General features: G+C 37.2%; 1 protein-coding gene across 1 annotated transcript in view; it reads right to left on the reverse strand.

Annotated features, from left to right (window-relative positions):
- The window catches only part of LOC150080254 (amine oxidase [flavin-containing]-like), a 173,354-nt gene that overhangs the window by 69,506 nt on the left and 87,516 nt on the right, over positions 1 to 16,332 (reverse strand). The window contains exons 7-8 of the mRNA XM_090381580.1: positions 12,358 to 12,421; positions 4,437 to 4,525 (exon numbers count right to left, since the gene is read on the reverse strand). Of these exons, the coding sequence (XP_090237706.1) occupies positions 4,437 to 4,525; positions 12,358 to 12,421 (153 nt within the window). The remainder of the gene's footprint in view (positions 1 to 4,436; positions 4,526 to 12,357; positions 12,422 to 16,332) is intronic.

Below are 16,332 nucleotides of genomic sequence, written 5' to 3' on the forward strand. Positions count from 1 at the left end.
CAGAATTCAGTGTGTCCAACCCATTCAAGCCTTATACACCTGAATCAGATAACCACGCAGGTGCCTAGTCTCCAGCCACCTTAAAACAAGTATTGTATATATCTGTTTAATGTAATAATTACTGTTTCTTTGTGGAAGTGAGGATAATTTGTGGAAGTTCTCCACTAGTAATTCACTTATTGACATCCGAGCACTACATCCAGTGGGTGCAGGACTTATGCATTTGACACGATCACATAACGTAAACTGAGGCCTAGAGAAGGGCACCGGGCGGCAGCTGTCTTATATTGGCAGTGGTAAAATAGTAGTAGTAGTAGTGGCATGTGATGCAAGAAAATAAGTATGAGCTTATTCAGCATCAGCCAAAAAAAAAAATCACGCCATTACCTCCAAATGCCTGTCCAGTTCCTCCTTAAATTTATTTAACCTATCAACTTCCACAATGACAGATGGAAGTTTGTTCCAGCAATTAACCACCTGCTGGCTAAAGGCAAATTTCCGCACATCTATTCTACATCTGTCTTTTCTTAATTTGAATTTATGCCCCTTTAGGTTCGTAATCTGAACAAGTGGAAGGATCCCATCAGAATTCGGCATGCTCAACCCATTCAAGGCCTTATACACCTCAATCAGATCACCATGCAGGTGCCTAGTCTCCAGCCACTGAAATTTGCAGAACTTAAGCCTCTTGGTAAGAGGATCCCTTCATTCCTCTCACCAATCTTGTTGCCCTTCTCTGTACACGCTCAAGCAAATCTGCATCCTTCTTAAAATGAGGCCTCCAGGTCTGTACGCAGTACTCGAGACATGGCCCGACCATTGCCTTATACAGAGGGACAATCACCTCCTTTTCCCTGCTAGCAAAATTCCTATATATCATTGACAACACCCCATCAACTGCCCTGGCAGCCTGTCTGCATTGCTCAGAAAACTTCATATCTGACTGCACAATTACTCCCAGGTCTTTTTCATTTTCTACCACCTTAAGTGTAGTACCACACAGTTGGTACATTTCTCTGGGGTTACTTCTACCCATATGCAGTACCTTGCATTTGTCAAGGTTAAACTTCGGTTGCCACTTCTTAGCCCATCTGCCCAAGTTATCTAGATCGTCTTGCAGTAGCACACTGCCATTACTGTCATTAACAAACCTGGTAACCTTGTAATCATCTGCAAACTTCGAAATTAAGCCTGATATACCTTCATCAATATCATTGATAAATATACAAAACAACAGTGGACCAAACACCGAACCCTGTGGGACTCCACTAATAACATTAGTCCACGAAGAGCACCACCCATTAAATACCAGCCTCTGTCTTCTCCCACTTAACCATTCTTTTATCCATTGTAGCACCTTACCCTTAATACCATTCTACTCCAATTTGTACAATAGTCTTCCATGCGCAACAGTGTCAAACGCTTTCCTAAAATCCAAATATATGATATCAGAATTACTTTTTGCATCCAGTTCCTTTGTAACCACATCATAATAACCAATCAAATTTGTCAGACAAGACTTTCCCTTAACAAACCCATGCTGTGTCTGAATTATTGCTGCAGTCTTGTATAGATGATCCTGCAATGCATCTTTAACCAGTGGCTCCATTATTTTACCCGGAACTGAAGTTAAACTAACTGGTCTGTAATTACTCGTGTCACCCTTCGATCCCCCTTTGTGAATTGGGGATACATTTGCACTTCTCCAGTCAGTGGAGAAGTGCAAATGTATGGATGGCAATGGTTAGGCCACATCTTGAGTACTGTATATAGGTCTGGAGGCCTCATTTTAAGAAGGATGTAGAGCTGTTGGAACGAGTACAGCAACATTAACAAAATTAATGTATTGGAACAAAGGGATTCTCTTGTGAAGAAAGGCTTAAGTTTTCCAAATTACAGTGTCTTGAGACTAGGCACCTGCATGATGATCTGACTGAGGTGTATAAAGCCTTGAATGGTTTGAGTATGCTCAATGCTGATGGGATCCTTCCTCTTGATCAGACTAATCACCTGAGAGGGCATAAATTCAAATTGAGGAAATACAGAAGTAGGATAGATGTGCGGAAATTTGCCTTTAGCCAGCGGGTGGTTGGTTGGTGGAACAGACTTCCATCCTTTGTTGTGGAAGTTGATAGCCTAAATAAATTTAAGGCTGAGCTGGATAGGTATTTGTAACGAATGGAGGGGTGAAATGGGAGGGTTTTTTTTTTTTTTGGCTGACGCTGCATAAGCTTGCTTTCTTCCATCATATGCCTCTACTAATACTAATGCTAACTGCCCCCTCCAGTCTGTTTACTTGGTGATTTCAACGGTCACCATCCATCGTGGAGATTTTCCACCATGGATAGAAGAGGCGAATTAATAGAAATATTCCTGGATAACCATAACCTGACTCTACTGAATTAGCAGTGTAGCATTAAGGGCAAGTTATTGCTATGGATAAAGGGATGGTAGAGTGGGAGAAGACAGAGTGGTTATCAATGGACACTGCACTTTTTATTATTATTATTAGCTATATGATGCAAGGAAGCCTGAGGCTTATGCTGCACCAGCTAAAAAAAAAATTCCAAGTTACTCTGAGAGAGAGGAGAAGTAGAAGGGAATCACCAAGAAAGAGAAGGATGATGATATCCAGCTCAGGATCCTGGGTGTGCCAAGCCCAAACTCACCAGACATGAGCCCCTGGGATTGACTAATCTTATTACTGGAGTCTTCCAGCATTCAGTGCTGGACCTATTGTTGTTTTCAATATTTATTAATGATATTGATGGAGGTATATCAGGCTTAATGTCTAAGTTTGCAAATGATAAAAGGTCGGCAGGATGGTTAATGAAGTAATCAAGGTAAGCAACTGCAACAAGATCTAGAAAAATTAGGTCGATGGGCTGAGAAATGGCAGTTGAAGTTTAAATTGACAAATCAAATACAAGGTACTGCATAGCATATAGGTAGCAGTAATTCCAGATTAACATACCAACTGCATACCAACACTAGGTAATAGTATTCCCAGATTAACATACCAACTACACTTAGGATAGTGGAAAATGAAAAAACCTGGGGGTAATTGCGCAGTCAGACATGAAATTCTCTAAACAGTGCGGCATGCTGTCAGGACAGCTAATGGAGTTCTGTCAATGATGTGCAGGAACTTTGCTAGCAAGGATAAGGAGGTGAATATCCCATTGTACAAGGCAATGGTTAGGTTGCATCTTGAGTACTGTATTTAAGTCTTATACAAGTCTAGGCGGTCTCATTTTAGAAAGGATGTAGATGTGTTGGAACAGGTGCAGAGAAGACCACATTTTATAAAGGATGTAGATGTGTTGGAACAGGTGCAGAGAAGACCAACAGGTGAAGGGAACAAAAAAGTCCTCTTACCAGGAAAGGCTTCAGTTCTGAAAATTACAGCATCTGGAGATTAGGCACCTGCAAGGTGATCTGAGTGAGGTGTTTAAGGCCATGAATGGAGTGAATAACTCGACATTGATCACATTCTTCCACTTACTGAGACTACACTCAGTGTGGGCATAAATTCAAATTGAGGAAGGATAGTTACAGTAGTACAGATGTGCAGAAGTTTGTCTTCAGCCAACAGGAGGTTAATTTTTGGAACAAAACTTTATCTGTTGTTGTGAAAGTGGATGGCAATGGAATGCTGTCATCTAGTTAGTTCTTCCTTGAATTTATTCAAGCAAGAACTCTACAAACTGTTGGAGAGGATGGATGGGTGAAATGGGAAGGGTTTGGACAGGTGACATTGGGTAGTTTTTTTTTTTTTTTTTGCTAATGCTCTATAAACTTGTTAATTGTAATTTCTTCTTCGAATTACAATTCTTTGATGTTTAAGTGTCTAACATTGATGATACCTTTCTTGATATTTGTTCCTATAACATGTTTAACATTATGTTAAACAGGTTCACTAGAACAGGAACATGTATCCAGGTTCACTGAAAAGCACAGCAGCAATCTTGTTCACCTGCATGATATCCTAGTGATTATAACTCTGAACTGTTTTGTCCTACAACTGTGATAAGGTTTCTCCAATGTTTATCCAATTTAGTTATGGTAGTCTCATACTGGAAACCCTATTTTCATTCATTAGTAGCCATAGAACTGGTTTCCTACTAAGGAATTACATTACAAGAATGTGAGGAATGGACAATGGATTAGGCCCCCTAATCAGTTCTCATGGGACATGTTAATGTCAAAATGAGACATTCACATCTGCCAAGCTTAACTTAGTAGATGTGAATGTCTCATCCTGCTTAGATAACCACAAGCCCTTCATTAACAATTCAAAAAGTTAAAAAATAGCAATTCAAATCAGATAAAAAGAAATTAGAGTTCAATGCAACAAGAATTGGCAATAATGCACTATATATAAAAATTACAAAATTTATAATTTCACAAATATAAATTTTTACTGCACCACTTACCTTATAATCAATGCCATCAAGAGTCTTAACTATTACAGAAGCATCATCTTGAACAATTTCTATTACTGGACTGCCAAGTTTTACCATATCTGAAAATCATAAATTATAATTTATGATTTTATCATTAATAGCTTATTTAAAAAAAAGAACACAAACATTTTTTCTTCATCCATTATTTGACTGACGTTTATATACTTAGTACTACAGCAAGGAAGGTAACCTATAATTGAACAAATACTATTTGCACAGTTATGGATCCCTTTATGTTAACACCAGAAGCACTGCCCATTGGCAATCTCTTGCTATTTTATTGTACACTTTTCACATGATTACGATTTTCTTTTAATTCTGCAGTGACTCTTGATCCCAATGCAACAAAAAAAATTAACTTTAATATATATATATATATATATATATATATATGAAATATGAAAATATTTCATATATTTTCATTTTATATTATATATTTCATTTTATATTTTATATTTCATATATTTTTTATTTTATATTATATATATATATATATATATATATATATATGATCAGTGTCAGAAAATCCACCGGCTAAGAAAAAAAGAAAAGTATAAAATGATTAATCTGATCTTAGCATGTAAATAAATAATTGAAAAGTCAAGAAATAATGAAAATGTCAAAACAAAGTTCTTCATAAAATGCAGAAACCTGCAAACATGGTATAAAGTACGACCTCCTCTGGCAGTAATACAAACCATTATACATCATGGCAGCAGGTCAATGAGGTTTGCGATATCCACTTTAGAAACATTCCCCAATGAACTGATCAGTTCCTTTTAAAAAATTTAGTGGTCTGGGGTGCTATAAACATGGTGCTAAGCTTCCATCCCATCACATCATATGTCAAATAGGAAACAGAAAAATGCCTAACAAGTCAGGGATTCATATTAAAAAAAACAGAGAATTTCTGATAATAGGCTGGGCTATGGCTCTGATATCAAAAAATAATGTATGAAGAAATGAATATGGATATAGTGAGATGGAGCCCACATACTGTCACAAAAATATGAGTTCCACTGTTAATTCTATGCTTTACTGCAATAATAAATGTTATTCGTATTAGTATTAATAGTGGCAACTAATGCAAGAAAGCAGCTTATAGAGCATGAGCAAAAAAAAAAATAATAAATAAATAAATATATATATATTATTATTAGTATGCATAATTGGTTAGATTTTAGTATATAGTTTAATGATTACTTTTGTGCAACATTAATGCCATTGTAAGTATGCCAATTGGACATTATACGTGCCTGTATATATATATATGTGTGTGTGTATATGTTTTTCTTTTAATGGTGATTTGACATAAGTATTATTGTGCATACAAATCTGGTAATCAAGTTAGCCCAACAAGATTATCTTAATTCAGCATGGCCTATACATATTAATTTTAAGAAGTATATTACTATATAATGAATTTTTCATTACACTTTACTGATGAATTTTCATTACCTTCAGCTAAAATTATATTAAAATTAATGGTTATGTTTATGTAAATACTAATTTTAAATAACAATACATTTACATATATTATAATATTAATATATAGAAAATTCCATCACGTGGCCATCAATCCCCTACTTCTTTGGGGCTTTGAGTGGATTGACAGCCCATCTGATGTAATGTCTCATACCTACACGTTTCTGTTGTCCCTATACCAGTTTTGCCATTTTTGCTATATTAATTTAACTTTCAATTTCACTTTTTAAATTTAATATATTTCATTTACTTTAGTTTAACTTTTTATTAACTTTAGTTTAAAATTTTTATATTTCATTTACTTTAGTTTAAATTTTTATAATCGTTCTCTACAGCAAACTGTGATAGGGGACACAAAGCCCAACGGGTAAGTATCCGATATTGTGAAGGCTCTTACCCACTGCTACTGTCCTGATGAAGTTGTAGATTAGAAAGAGGTTATATCCTGCCTTCTAATTGTTATATAGGTAGCGAAGCTTTTTACTGCGCAGTCGCACTTACTTTATACTGTGTTCTGATGGTGAATTAGCCTCAGGCCCTGACATCCTATGCTAATGTCTGCTGTGGGGGGAAGTTTCTTTGGTTGTTGGGTGGTTGATTTTCTGTTAATTCCATATGTAATATGCCAACATTGGATTTTAAGTTTGTCTTATCAAATTGTATTTATATGAGTGTTTACATTTGCTTTTACCTTTGTATTTACATATGCTTTTACTGTTATTTGTACATTTGTTTCTGCCTTACCTCGGACTGCGCCAGTAACGCTTTTCTAAGGCATAACAGCGCATATATGTCCTAAGGTATGGCTATATACATATATACAGCCTCTTACTAGGTGATATCTTCTAATACTTTTATAACGTTTTTATCTGGGGGGGGGGAATTGTTGCTGAGGGTTGTAGTGCGGTCAGACAACGAGCCTCGTCTGAGCGCAAAAAAATGCTTAAACATGGGGATTAAATTTATTTAATGCTATGGTATTTTTAGATTATTTTCAATGAATGTATGTGGATCGACATTAGGGTGGTGTGTTCTAAGATTTGCATGTATGGCTGCTTTTATATGATGCCTACTGTATTGGGTGGGTATTTTATTTATGTTGAGAGTTTTAATGAGTTTTTGTATGGCTACTTTTACGCTATTTATATTGTTGCATATTTTTAACAACCTGTTTGTCTGATTTCTGATTGTATTTCCATGTATGTGTTTTGCTATATTGCTCTCCCAGTGGGTGAGTTTTATTGTATTGAAGTTAAAGTGGTCTCTCTTATCATAGTGATGTGTATATATTTTGTTATGGTTGATGGTAATTTCGCTGTCTAAGTAGACAGCGTGCTGGTTGTTATCCGGGTTTGTATGTTCAATGGTTAGGTCTGTTGGGTAAATATACTGTGCTACTGTTCCAAAATTGTCATGGTTGATCACAAGGACGTCATCAATAAATCTGTAAAATGTAATATTGTCTGTGATGCTGCTTTCATAGTGGTGCAGGTAAAAGTTAGCTATGGAGCATGAACTGCTAGAATCCATAGCTATCCCCCTGCATTGCATGTATATCTTGTTTCCCATTAGTACATAGTTTCCCTTGACACAGAGTTTGACAAGGTCCCAACAGTCCCAAATGATAACCACTATTTGTCTTCACTCACTCAACCATCCTGTAACCATAACAGTAAGTTGCCCCTAATGCTACACTGCTCCAATTTGTACAGTAGAATTTTATGTGTATACGTCAAAAGTTTATCTGAAATGAAAGCATAAAAAAATTATCGGCACTGTTTGTCCCAGTTAGGCGTCAGCGACATGGATGGAATGCTTGTCATTTGATATTCCCAGCCAAATTTTTACAAGCCAGCTGGCAAGGCCTGATGCTCTTGGTTTTATTTTGGTGTTTCCTTCACCCAACGTCAATGCAAACGTTTAGCATATTTAGTAATCACGGGATTGAACCCTGGTCCACTCAAAGAGTGTGTGCCACTACCACAATTGCTCCTGACCACTTGGATTACGTTGTAGCCCATTTTAAATCAGAGTATATGATGCAAAATTTATTTTTTGCATCCAGTTCCTTTATTATTGCATCACAGAATCCGATCGGATTTGTCAGACAAGACGGTTCCTTCACAAATCCATGCTGTGACTGCATTCTGTCTTGAACAATATCTCTTAATGATGTGCAGATATAGTTGGGGAAGGACGTTATGTCATTGTTATCCATTAAGAATTATTAATATGTATAATTAACCACTCTTTTATCATGTGGAGTTTTTAATATATATTTTATTAAGCATAGCCTAAACCACCAGTTGGGAACCGCTGTGGTTCGTGAGAGTGTTCCAGGGGGTTTTCACTAAAAAATTCTATAATGGCATCTGCTTAGATTTATAGGTATATTATTGTAAATTACAAAATATAATTAATAATAAACAATAAAGTAAAATCAAATTAAATAAAAAGTAAAGAATTGCCAAAGAAAGAAACCACATCTCCCACAATTCCTTATAATTAGTTTAATATCTTACAGTATATCATATATCATGTTAAATAAATGTTTTCCATACTAATTTTTTTTCTGATTCTCAAGGACCATTGTTATGTATAGGTACTTTTTTTCTTTTTTTTTTTTTGGAACCAATAGTACTTAGTACCATGCATGGGTTGCAGGTTGAAAAGTTGAAAGAAGATACTTGCTGACATTAGACTTGAACTTCTGTAGATTGTAATTTTCAGGAAATATATAAGAAGGAAGAGTGTTCCAGAAAATGGAATTTGAATGAATAAATGAGGAAAAAGAAAAATTGGTTCTGTGAATTTGAACTTGGACAGTAAAAGGATGTTGACTGGTTGCAGCACATGTTTGGATTGCTTTGAAAGAGAGAGCAGGAGTTATAGAAGCCAATTCAGAAGAACAGTGCCTGTGGAAGTATCTATACAAAGGTCTATGAGACAGAGAGTGGAAAGACTCTGTTAGAGATGAGACTGTTGCAGAGTAGCACAGTGGTATCATCATGGTCCTCCCCACACCGGGTGGAAAAGGCTCAGGTTCGAATCCCGTCATTGACACGAGGAATTTTAATGGGCTTTTTTCACTCCATGGCTGAGTTAGTCGGTTTCAGACAAAATAAGTATATGGGGTGACCCTAATATCATAATTTGGGTTTTTTTTTGTTTTTTTTTTTTTGTTTGAGATAAGACATTAATTAACCTAACTGCCCTCTTTTTAATGTAATCTAGAAGCCTGAGAGAGAGGTTTTGGGGGCACTGCCCCAGATGTGGGAACAATATTCCATGGCCAGATTGCAATTTCTACAGAGTCAACACAGTTTGGGAGAAAAGTAACGCCAAGAGAAAAAAAAAAATCAAGTTTTTTAGATGCAGAGGAAACAATATATGTAATTTGTTTTATGCTAGGAGAGATTAGAAGTCAGGGTAATCCCCAAGATCTTGCCTAGAAATTGGAGCATCATCGAAGATAAACATAGGAGCAGAAGAATAATTTTTGCGAGATATAAGACAGGACTGAGTTTTAGAAGGATTGAAATTAAGTTATCTTTACCCCACTGGAGAATTACCTGGAGATCAGCATTTAAGGAAATGGAAGTGGATATTCAAGAAGTTGAAGCTGTTTGATCAGGGCAAGGGTTCTCAAACTGGAAGGTGAAATGCAATGTGCTATCATCAGCAAAACTATGGATAGGATTTCCAGTCAATGGCAGAAGGTCATTAATATACAAGAGGAAAAGAGTGGGAGAAAGAATTGAATCTTGGGGAACATCAGCATTAGTGGAGAAGTTAGAAGACAGAGAGCAGTCTACAATTAACCAGTGAGCGGTCAGAGGTAAAACTGGATAATCAATTACAAAAAACCATAGGATGGAAGCTCATTTAAAAGACCTTTATGCCAAACGCCTTCAAGATGTCAAGAACAACTGCTTGTGTTTCACTCAACTTTTCCATTGAATTTGTCCATGAATCAGTAACATAAACCAGAATATCACCAGTGGATCGACATGACGGAATCCATACTGGCGATCATTGATCAGACAGAATGTTTCTAGATAGTTTAAGAGTTGGCGGTTAACTGATTTCTCCATTACTTTAGAAAAAGTAGAAGTAATTGCAATGGGACAATAATTAGATGGGGGGGGGAACTTCCCCTTTTAGGAAATGGCTGGATATGAGCAAATTTCCAAGCAGAAGGAAAAACACCTTTGGAATAAGGAAATGAAAAAAGCGGCAAAGAACAGAAGTAAGTTCAGGAGCTCAGGTTTTGAGAACAAATGGAGAAATACCATCAGGACCTGGAGCTTTCTTAGCATCAGATTCATCAAAATCCTTCTGACATCCTTTTGACAGAAGACCACAAGAGGCATTGAATGGAGTGTATTGAGAATGGTTTGAGGTGATTTATTTACCAAGATCATTAATACATGAGTTGGAAGGAAAATAGGATGCCAGCAGGTCAGCTCTATCTTTGGCTGATGTGGCAACAGAACCATCTGGTTTTGACAGAAGTAGGAACGGAGATGGGCAAAAATTGCAGCCAATAGTCTTGGCAAGAGACCAGAATGGTCGGCTACCACTGGACAAGAAGCAAGTTTTCTACTCCTAGCCTGTCCAAAATCTAGTTTGGACTGATTAATAACTGCTTTACAAAGTATAAATGATACTTAATAATAAAAATTATTATTATTATGCTATGTTGCTTATAAAAACATAGTACTGGAAATATTTTGTAATATTATAAGGTTTCAGAGCATATAGGCTTAGTCGTTCACTTTAAAAATATTATGCTGAAAGGGGTTTGCAAGTTAAAAAAGGTTGTAAACCACTGGCCTAAACTAATATATCAATAGTGTGACGTTTCGGGTATCTTACCAATACCCATCATCAGATCGTGCTGTCTGGGAATAGAAATAAAATTAAAAAGGTGAAGGTTACTAATTAGATTTACATAGAGCAGTTCTAAATTATAATCATAATTTTTTTTTTTAACAAAGGATCAGTTATAAGATGTATTATCACTGGCATTATTGAAAATTAGAAATGACCAATTGTTAATTGGTCAATTGTTAAATGACCAAAAAAAATTAACTTTAAAATATCTACGATCAGTATCAGAAAATCTATTGGCTGAGAAAAAAAAAAATAAAATGTAGAAATACTCTTCTACAATGTGTAGAGAGTAGAAGTTTAGAAGTGCAGAAATATTCTGTTCGTGGGAAAATTATGGAGATTTTCCGATTAAAAAAAGTCAGAACCAATGATGCCATAATTTTTCACTGAAACAGAAGTCAAGCTAACAGGTCTGTAACCACAGGGGCTCACATACGTTGAGTATGGGCTTGGCACACTTAGGGTCCTGGAGCTGGATATCATCATTCTTCTCTCTCTCTCTCTCTCTCTCTCTCTCTCTCAGATTCAGAATTTTTTTTTTTTTTTTTTTTAGCTGGTGCAGCATAAGTCTCAGGTTTCCTTGCACCATATGGCTAATAATAACAATAGTAATAAAAACTACTAATGTCAAAGATGGAAGGCCACTCCTTAATCTCCCCTTTGTAAATTGGAGGTGCATATCTTCCATCCATAGGGATTTCCCCTATGGATGGAAGGTCTAAGGCCCTGAACAATTTCTCTTAATTGGTATAAAAAGTCTAGTAGTTTCTATAATTACTTCCCCAAATGCTTCCCATTTAGAACTTTTGTCGGTAACATCATCAGCTGGTTCCACTCCATATAATTTAAAAACTACCAGAAACCACTGTAGTCGCCTTTCCAAATACAAAAGCTCCCCCACCTCAACTTTCACAGTTCACACAGGATTCTTGTCTGACCAATTTCCATTACATGATTTACTTGTGGAATCACTACATCCAACTAATCATTACTTGTGACCATCTACACATAATCACTTGTGATTAAAATATAAATAAATTTTCAGTTTATAGTCCAGGATGGCCATGGTAGGGTCAACAGCAATACATATTTTCTGTGAAATAACAAAGGAGAAAACAGGTCTGAACACAATTTGATTTCTTTGAATAGAATCAACTATACAACTGACTCCATTCAAAGTAATCAAGTTGTGTTATGTATATTGTCCTTTGTCGCTCTATACCATAGGTCTCATGCTATGAGAATATTATTTTCCAATTGTCGCTCTTTGTCTACTTTACCAATCCAGCAGACAGGATTTAGTAAACTCTCAAAGCATTATCAATATTGTGTTAAGTTTAGGCATGGTGGGGTCAAATTTTTAATTGTAGCATTTCAATAAATTAACTTAATTCATAGCATGTTGTACATGACTGTTTTTTTTTTTTTTACAGTAGCTTGATTTTTATAAGCCACAAATCATTTCCCCTTTCAAATAATTAAGTAATTACCATAAAAAAAAGTCATTTACCTCTACCAAGTTTTTCTGACAACTTTTCACTTATCTGTTGAGATCCTCCAACAAGTTTCCTTTCCTTAAAAAAACAAGGATAAAGAAACTATTACCAGAATAATTTATACTTGACTACAATAAAATGGAATTTTCTTATTATTATACCCACAAAAATCACATTGACTGCAAAACTAGCATACACCAACTAACAATCAATGAATCTCGAGCAGCTAAAAGTTTCTAGAAATTTACTAATTATTAGAAAAGAAATTTACTAAATTTCAAATTTGTATTTCAGTTTTATGAAGTTCTAAATTTCATAGCTAACTGCATGTTCAAATATTCCAATAAATCATTTTTATTATATGTAATAATTATAAATTGTAAACTTGTGCATCTACATGGGCATAGATGTGCTTGTTATTATTACTTTAGAAAAAATTACATCAAATATTTATGGTAATTTTATGCAAAATTGTAGGAATGATACTTCAATAATTTTTTAAATCATAAAAATACCTTTCTGAAAAATTTTTCTATTCCTAGATTGATATCAATATTTATTCTCATTTAGGTGTCAATTTTTAGTATTAGCAGAGTAAATTCCAAAGACCTGACAAAATCTCAGTTTTAGTATAAAAAAACATCAATTTCTCAACAGAACTGTTCAAGAAGCACTAAACTGCTTCTTGAACACCTGATACCCAAGTGAACCTTCTCAGTCCATGTCATTTGGTGTTGTGATTTTAGCAGCTATATCATCAAATAATACACCTGCCAACTTTTAGAATCAGAATTCAAGAATAACATTCAAAAATGGCCGCCAGTACAGTGTTGTGGTACTGTCGCCTCACAGCAGATTCCAGTTGCAAAATGGCGGTTACCAATGCGAGTGTGGTCCAAAACAGGTGTTTTGGAAGTTACACTTTTTTACAAGCAAAAGGCTCTTCACTAAGTGACATTCATCGTGAGTGGGTTGCTGCGTATGGTGAAAATTGACATTGGATGGACAGGCCTCCATCGAGCAAGACAGAAGACAACATTTTGTGCATTAAGGGTATTGTTCTTGAAAACAGGTGAGTGAAACTGTGTGAAATTGCACAAATAGTGAATGTGAGTAATGTCGAAGTTTGCAGACGATACAAAGGTAGGCAGGGTTGTCAAGGACACTACTGACACTATGCTGCTGCAACAGGATCTGGAAAGGTTGAGCAGATGGGCTGAGGGGTGGCGGGTGGAGTTTGGCATTGACAGGTGTGGAGTGCTGCACGTGGGAGGCGGCAGCCCCGGAGCGGCGTATCGGCTCTGTGGTGCTGCACTGGCAGTGGTTGAGAGTGGGGGGGGGGGGCTGGGGGTGGTTGTGCAGGCAGATGTGGGGTTCTCTGAGCGGTGCAGACGGGCTGCAGGAGTGGCTCATGGTGTATTGTCGGTGATATATAGCAATTTTTCTGGCAGGGATGGGGAGGTGATTGTTCCCTTGTGTGGGGCGGTGGTCGGGCCGCACCTGGAGTGCTGTGTGCAGGTCTGGAGGCCTCGTTTCGGGAGGGATGTGGAGCTGCTGGGGCGGGTGCAGGGGGGGCGGCGGGATTGGTGAGTGGAGTGGGGGGTGCTCTTGCGGGGAGGGGCTTGAGTTTTGCAGATTGCAGGGTCTGGGGACTGGGCGCCGGCGAGGTGGTCTGATAGAGGTGTGTGGGGCCTTGAATGGTTTGAGCGTGCTCGGTGCTGTTGGGATTCTTCCTCTCGCTCAGAGTGGTCACCTGAGAGGGCGTGGATTCGGATTGAGGAGGGACAGATGTGGGATGGACGTGCGGAAGTTTGCCTTTGGCCGGCGGGTGGTTGGTTGGTGGAGCGGACTTCCGTCCCTTGTCGTGGAGGTTGATGGCCTGGATCAGTTTGAGGCTCGGCTGGACGGGTGTTTCGGACGGGCGGAGGGGTGAAGTGGAAGTGGTTTTTTTTTTTTTTTTTTTGGCTGATGCTGCATAAGCTTGCTTTCTTGCATCAGGTGCCTCTACTAATGCTAATGCTAATGCTAAAAAAAGGTGATGACAAAGAAGCAGGTGTGTTTTTGATGCAATGAATTTAAAGTGGTCCATGTTGACATTGAAGATTGACATTGGATGGACAGGCCTTCATCGAGCAAGACAGAAGACAACATTTTGTGCATTAAGGGTATTGTTCTTGAAAACAGGTGAGTGAAACTGTGTGAAATTGCACAAATAGTGAATGTGAGTAAGTTGACTGTTCACAAAATTATTCATGATGTCCTTGGTTTTTGAAAGGTGTGCTGCCGCTGGGTGCCCCGACAATTGTCAGAGGAGGACAAATTAAAACACATGGGGATGTGTCTGGAGAATCTGTTGCGATACAGCAATGAAAGAGGATTTTCTCACTTGCATAGTCACAGCAGACGAAATGTGGGTTCATCACTTGTACCCCTAGAGCAAACAAGGCTCCATGACCTGGAAACATCCACAATCTCCTGTGCACAAAAAATTCAAAACTGTTGTCTGAAAAATCATGGCCACAGTGTTCTGGTATCACCAAGATGTTCTGTTCATGGATTTCTTGCTGAAAGAAGGAACAATCAATGCACACCTTTACTGTTGAACGTTGGAAAAACTGAAAGCCAACATTTGACGCAAACGACCAGGACTCCTGACAAGTGGTGTGATTTTGTTCCATAATAACGCAACTCCACACACTGCCCACACTTGAGTGTGGGCAGTGTGTGGAGTTGAGTGGTTGCACCATAATCATTGTAAACTCTGTCACATCCCCCCCCCCTACAGCCCAGACTTAGTGCCTTCAGACTTCCATTTGTTTGGCCCTCTGAAAAAACACCTTTCAGGAAAGCATTTCACCACGGATGAGGAAGTTCATCAGGTAGTGCGATGTTGGTTACTGTGTGTGGGCACGGACTTTTTCAGTACTGGTATTGATAAACTGATCCATCGCTGGGACAAGTGCATCAATAAAACTGGAGACTTTGTGGAGTAGTGATTGTTCACTTATTTCTTGGTGTGTAATTTCAACTTCGTATTATTAAACATCATCATGAGAAAAAATGCGTTACTTTACTTTACTGAAATCCCTTGTAGACATAAACTAACCTGTAAAGGAAATTAGGCAAGCTAAGGCAGATTATGAGGAGTCTCCGGCAAAGAAAAGAAACAGCTAAGGCTTCTTTACTTAAGTTAATAGTAAAAGGAAGACGTTCAATCACATTGACCTGCTTGACATTGATAGTTTAACTGTTGATGATACTGCACAGGTTGCTGACAACATGAATAAGTAATTTGCACCTACATTCATGCATTCTTTAGGAAGGGAAAATATCAAAGTTTTCAAAATCTAATAAGGAGCTAAATAATTTTGTGATAACTAATAAGAAAGTGAAAGAGAAATTGTTAAAGCTTAACATAAAAAAAGGCACCTGGGGTGGATGGGATCTATCCAATTATATTAAGGGGGAAGGTGGGGGAAAGCAAAGGAAGCAAGCAAACCTTTAACCATAATTATGAGAGCATCTTTGGATTCAGGAAAAGTCCTCTGAATTGGAGATGTAAGAATACATCCCAAATTCATAAAGGGGAATCAAAAGATGACATGAGTATTTACTGACCTGTTAGGTTAACTTCTGTTCCAGGGAAAATAATGGTGTCACTGGTTAAAGAAGTAATGTAGGACTAGAGAGGAATGTAATTATACTATAGTCACAGCAGGTTTGTTAAGGGGAAACCTTAACAAATTCTTAAAAGGCCCAATGTGACATCAATTTTACAACCAATGAAAATAGGTGTAATCAAGAGTTTGAAAAGGATTTTATAAAAGGTTTCTAGTTCTACATCTGATCAGTTAAAAAGAACAGAAACTTACCAAGTCTATATAGATATTGGGTGCTATAAATTTATTGAATGATGCATGGAACAACGTTACTTCGACAACCATATCAGATTGCTTCAAGAAATCAAAATTAAATTCAAATGATATTTC

The sequence above is a fragment of the Mastigoproctus giganteus genome, chromosome 9 (genome assembly GCF_048544385.1).
Source record: "Mastigoproctus giganteus isolate SK-2022 chromosome 9, ASM4854438v1, whole genome shotgun sequence".
NCBI lineage: Eukaryota > Metazoa > Arthropoda > Arachnida > Uropygi > Thelyphonidae > Mastigoproctus > Mastigoproctus giganteus.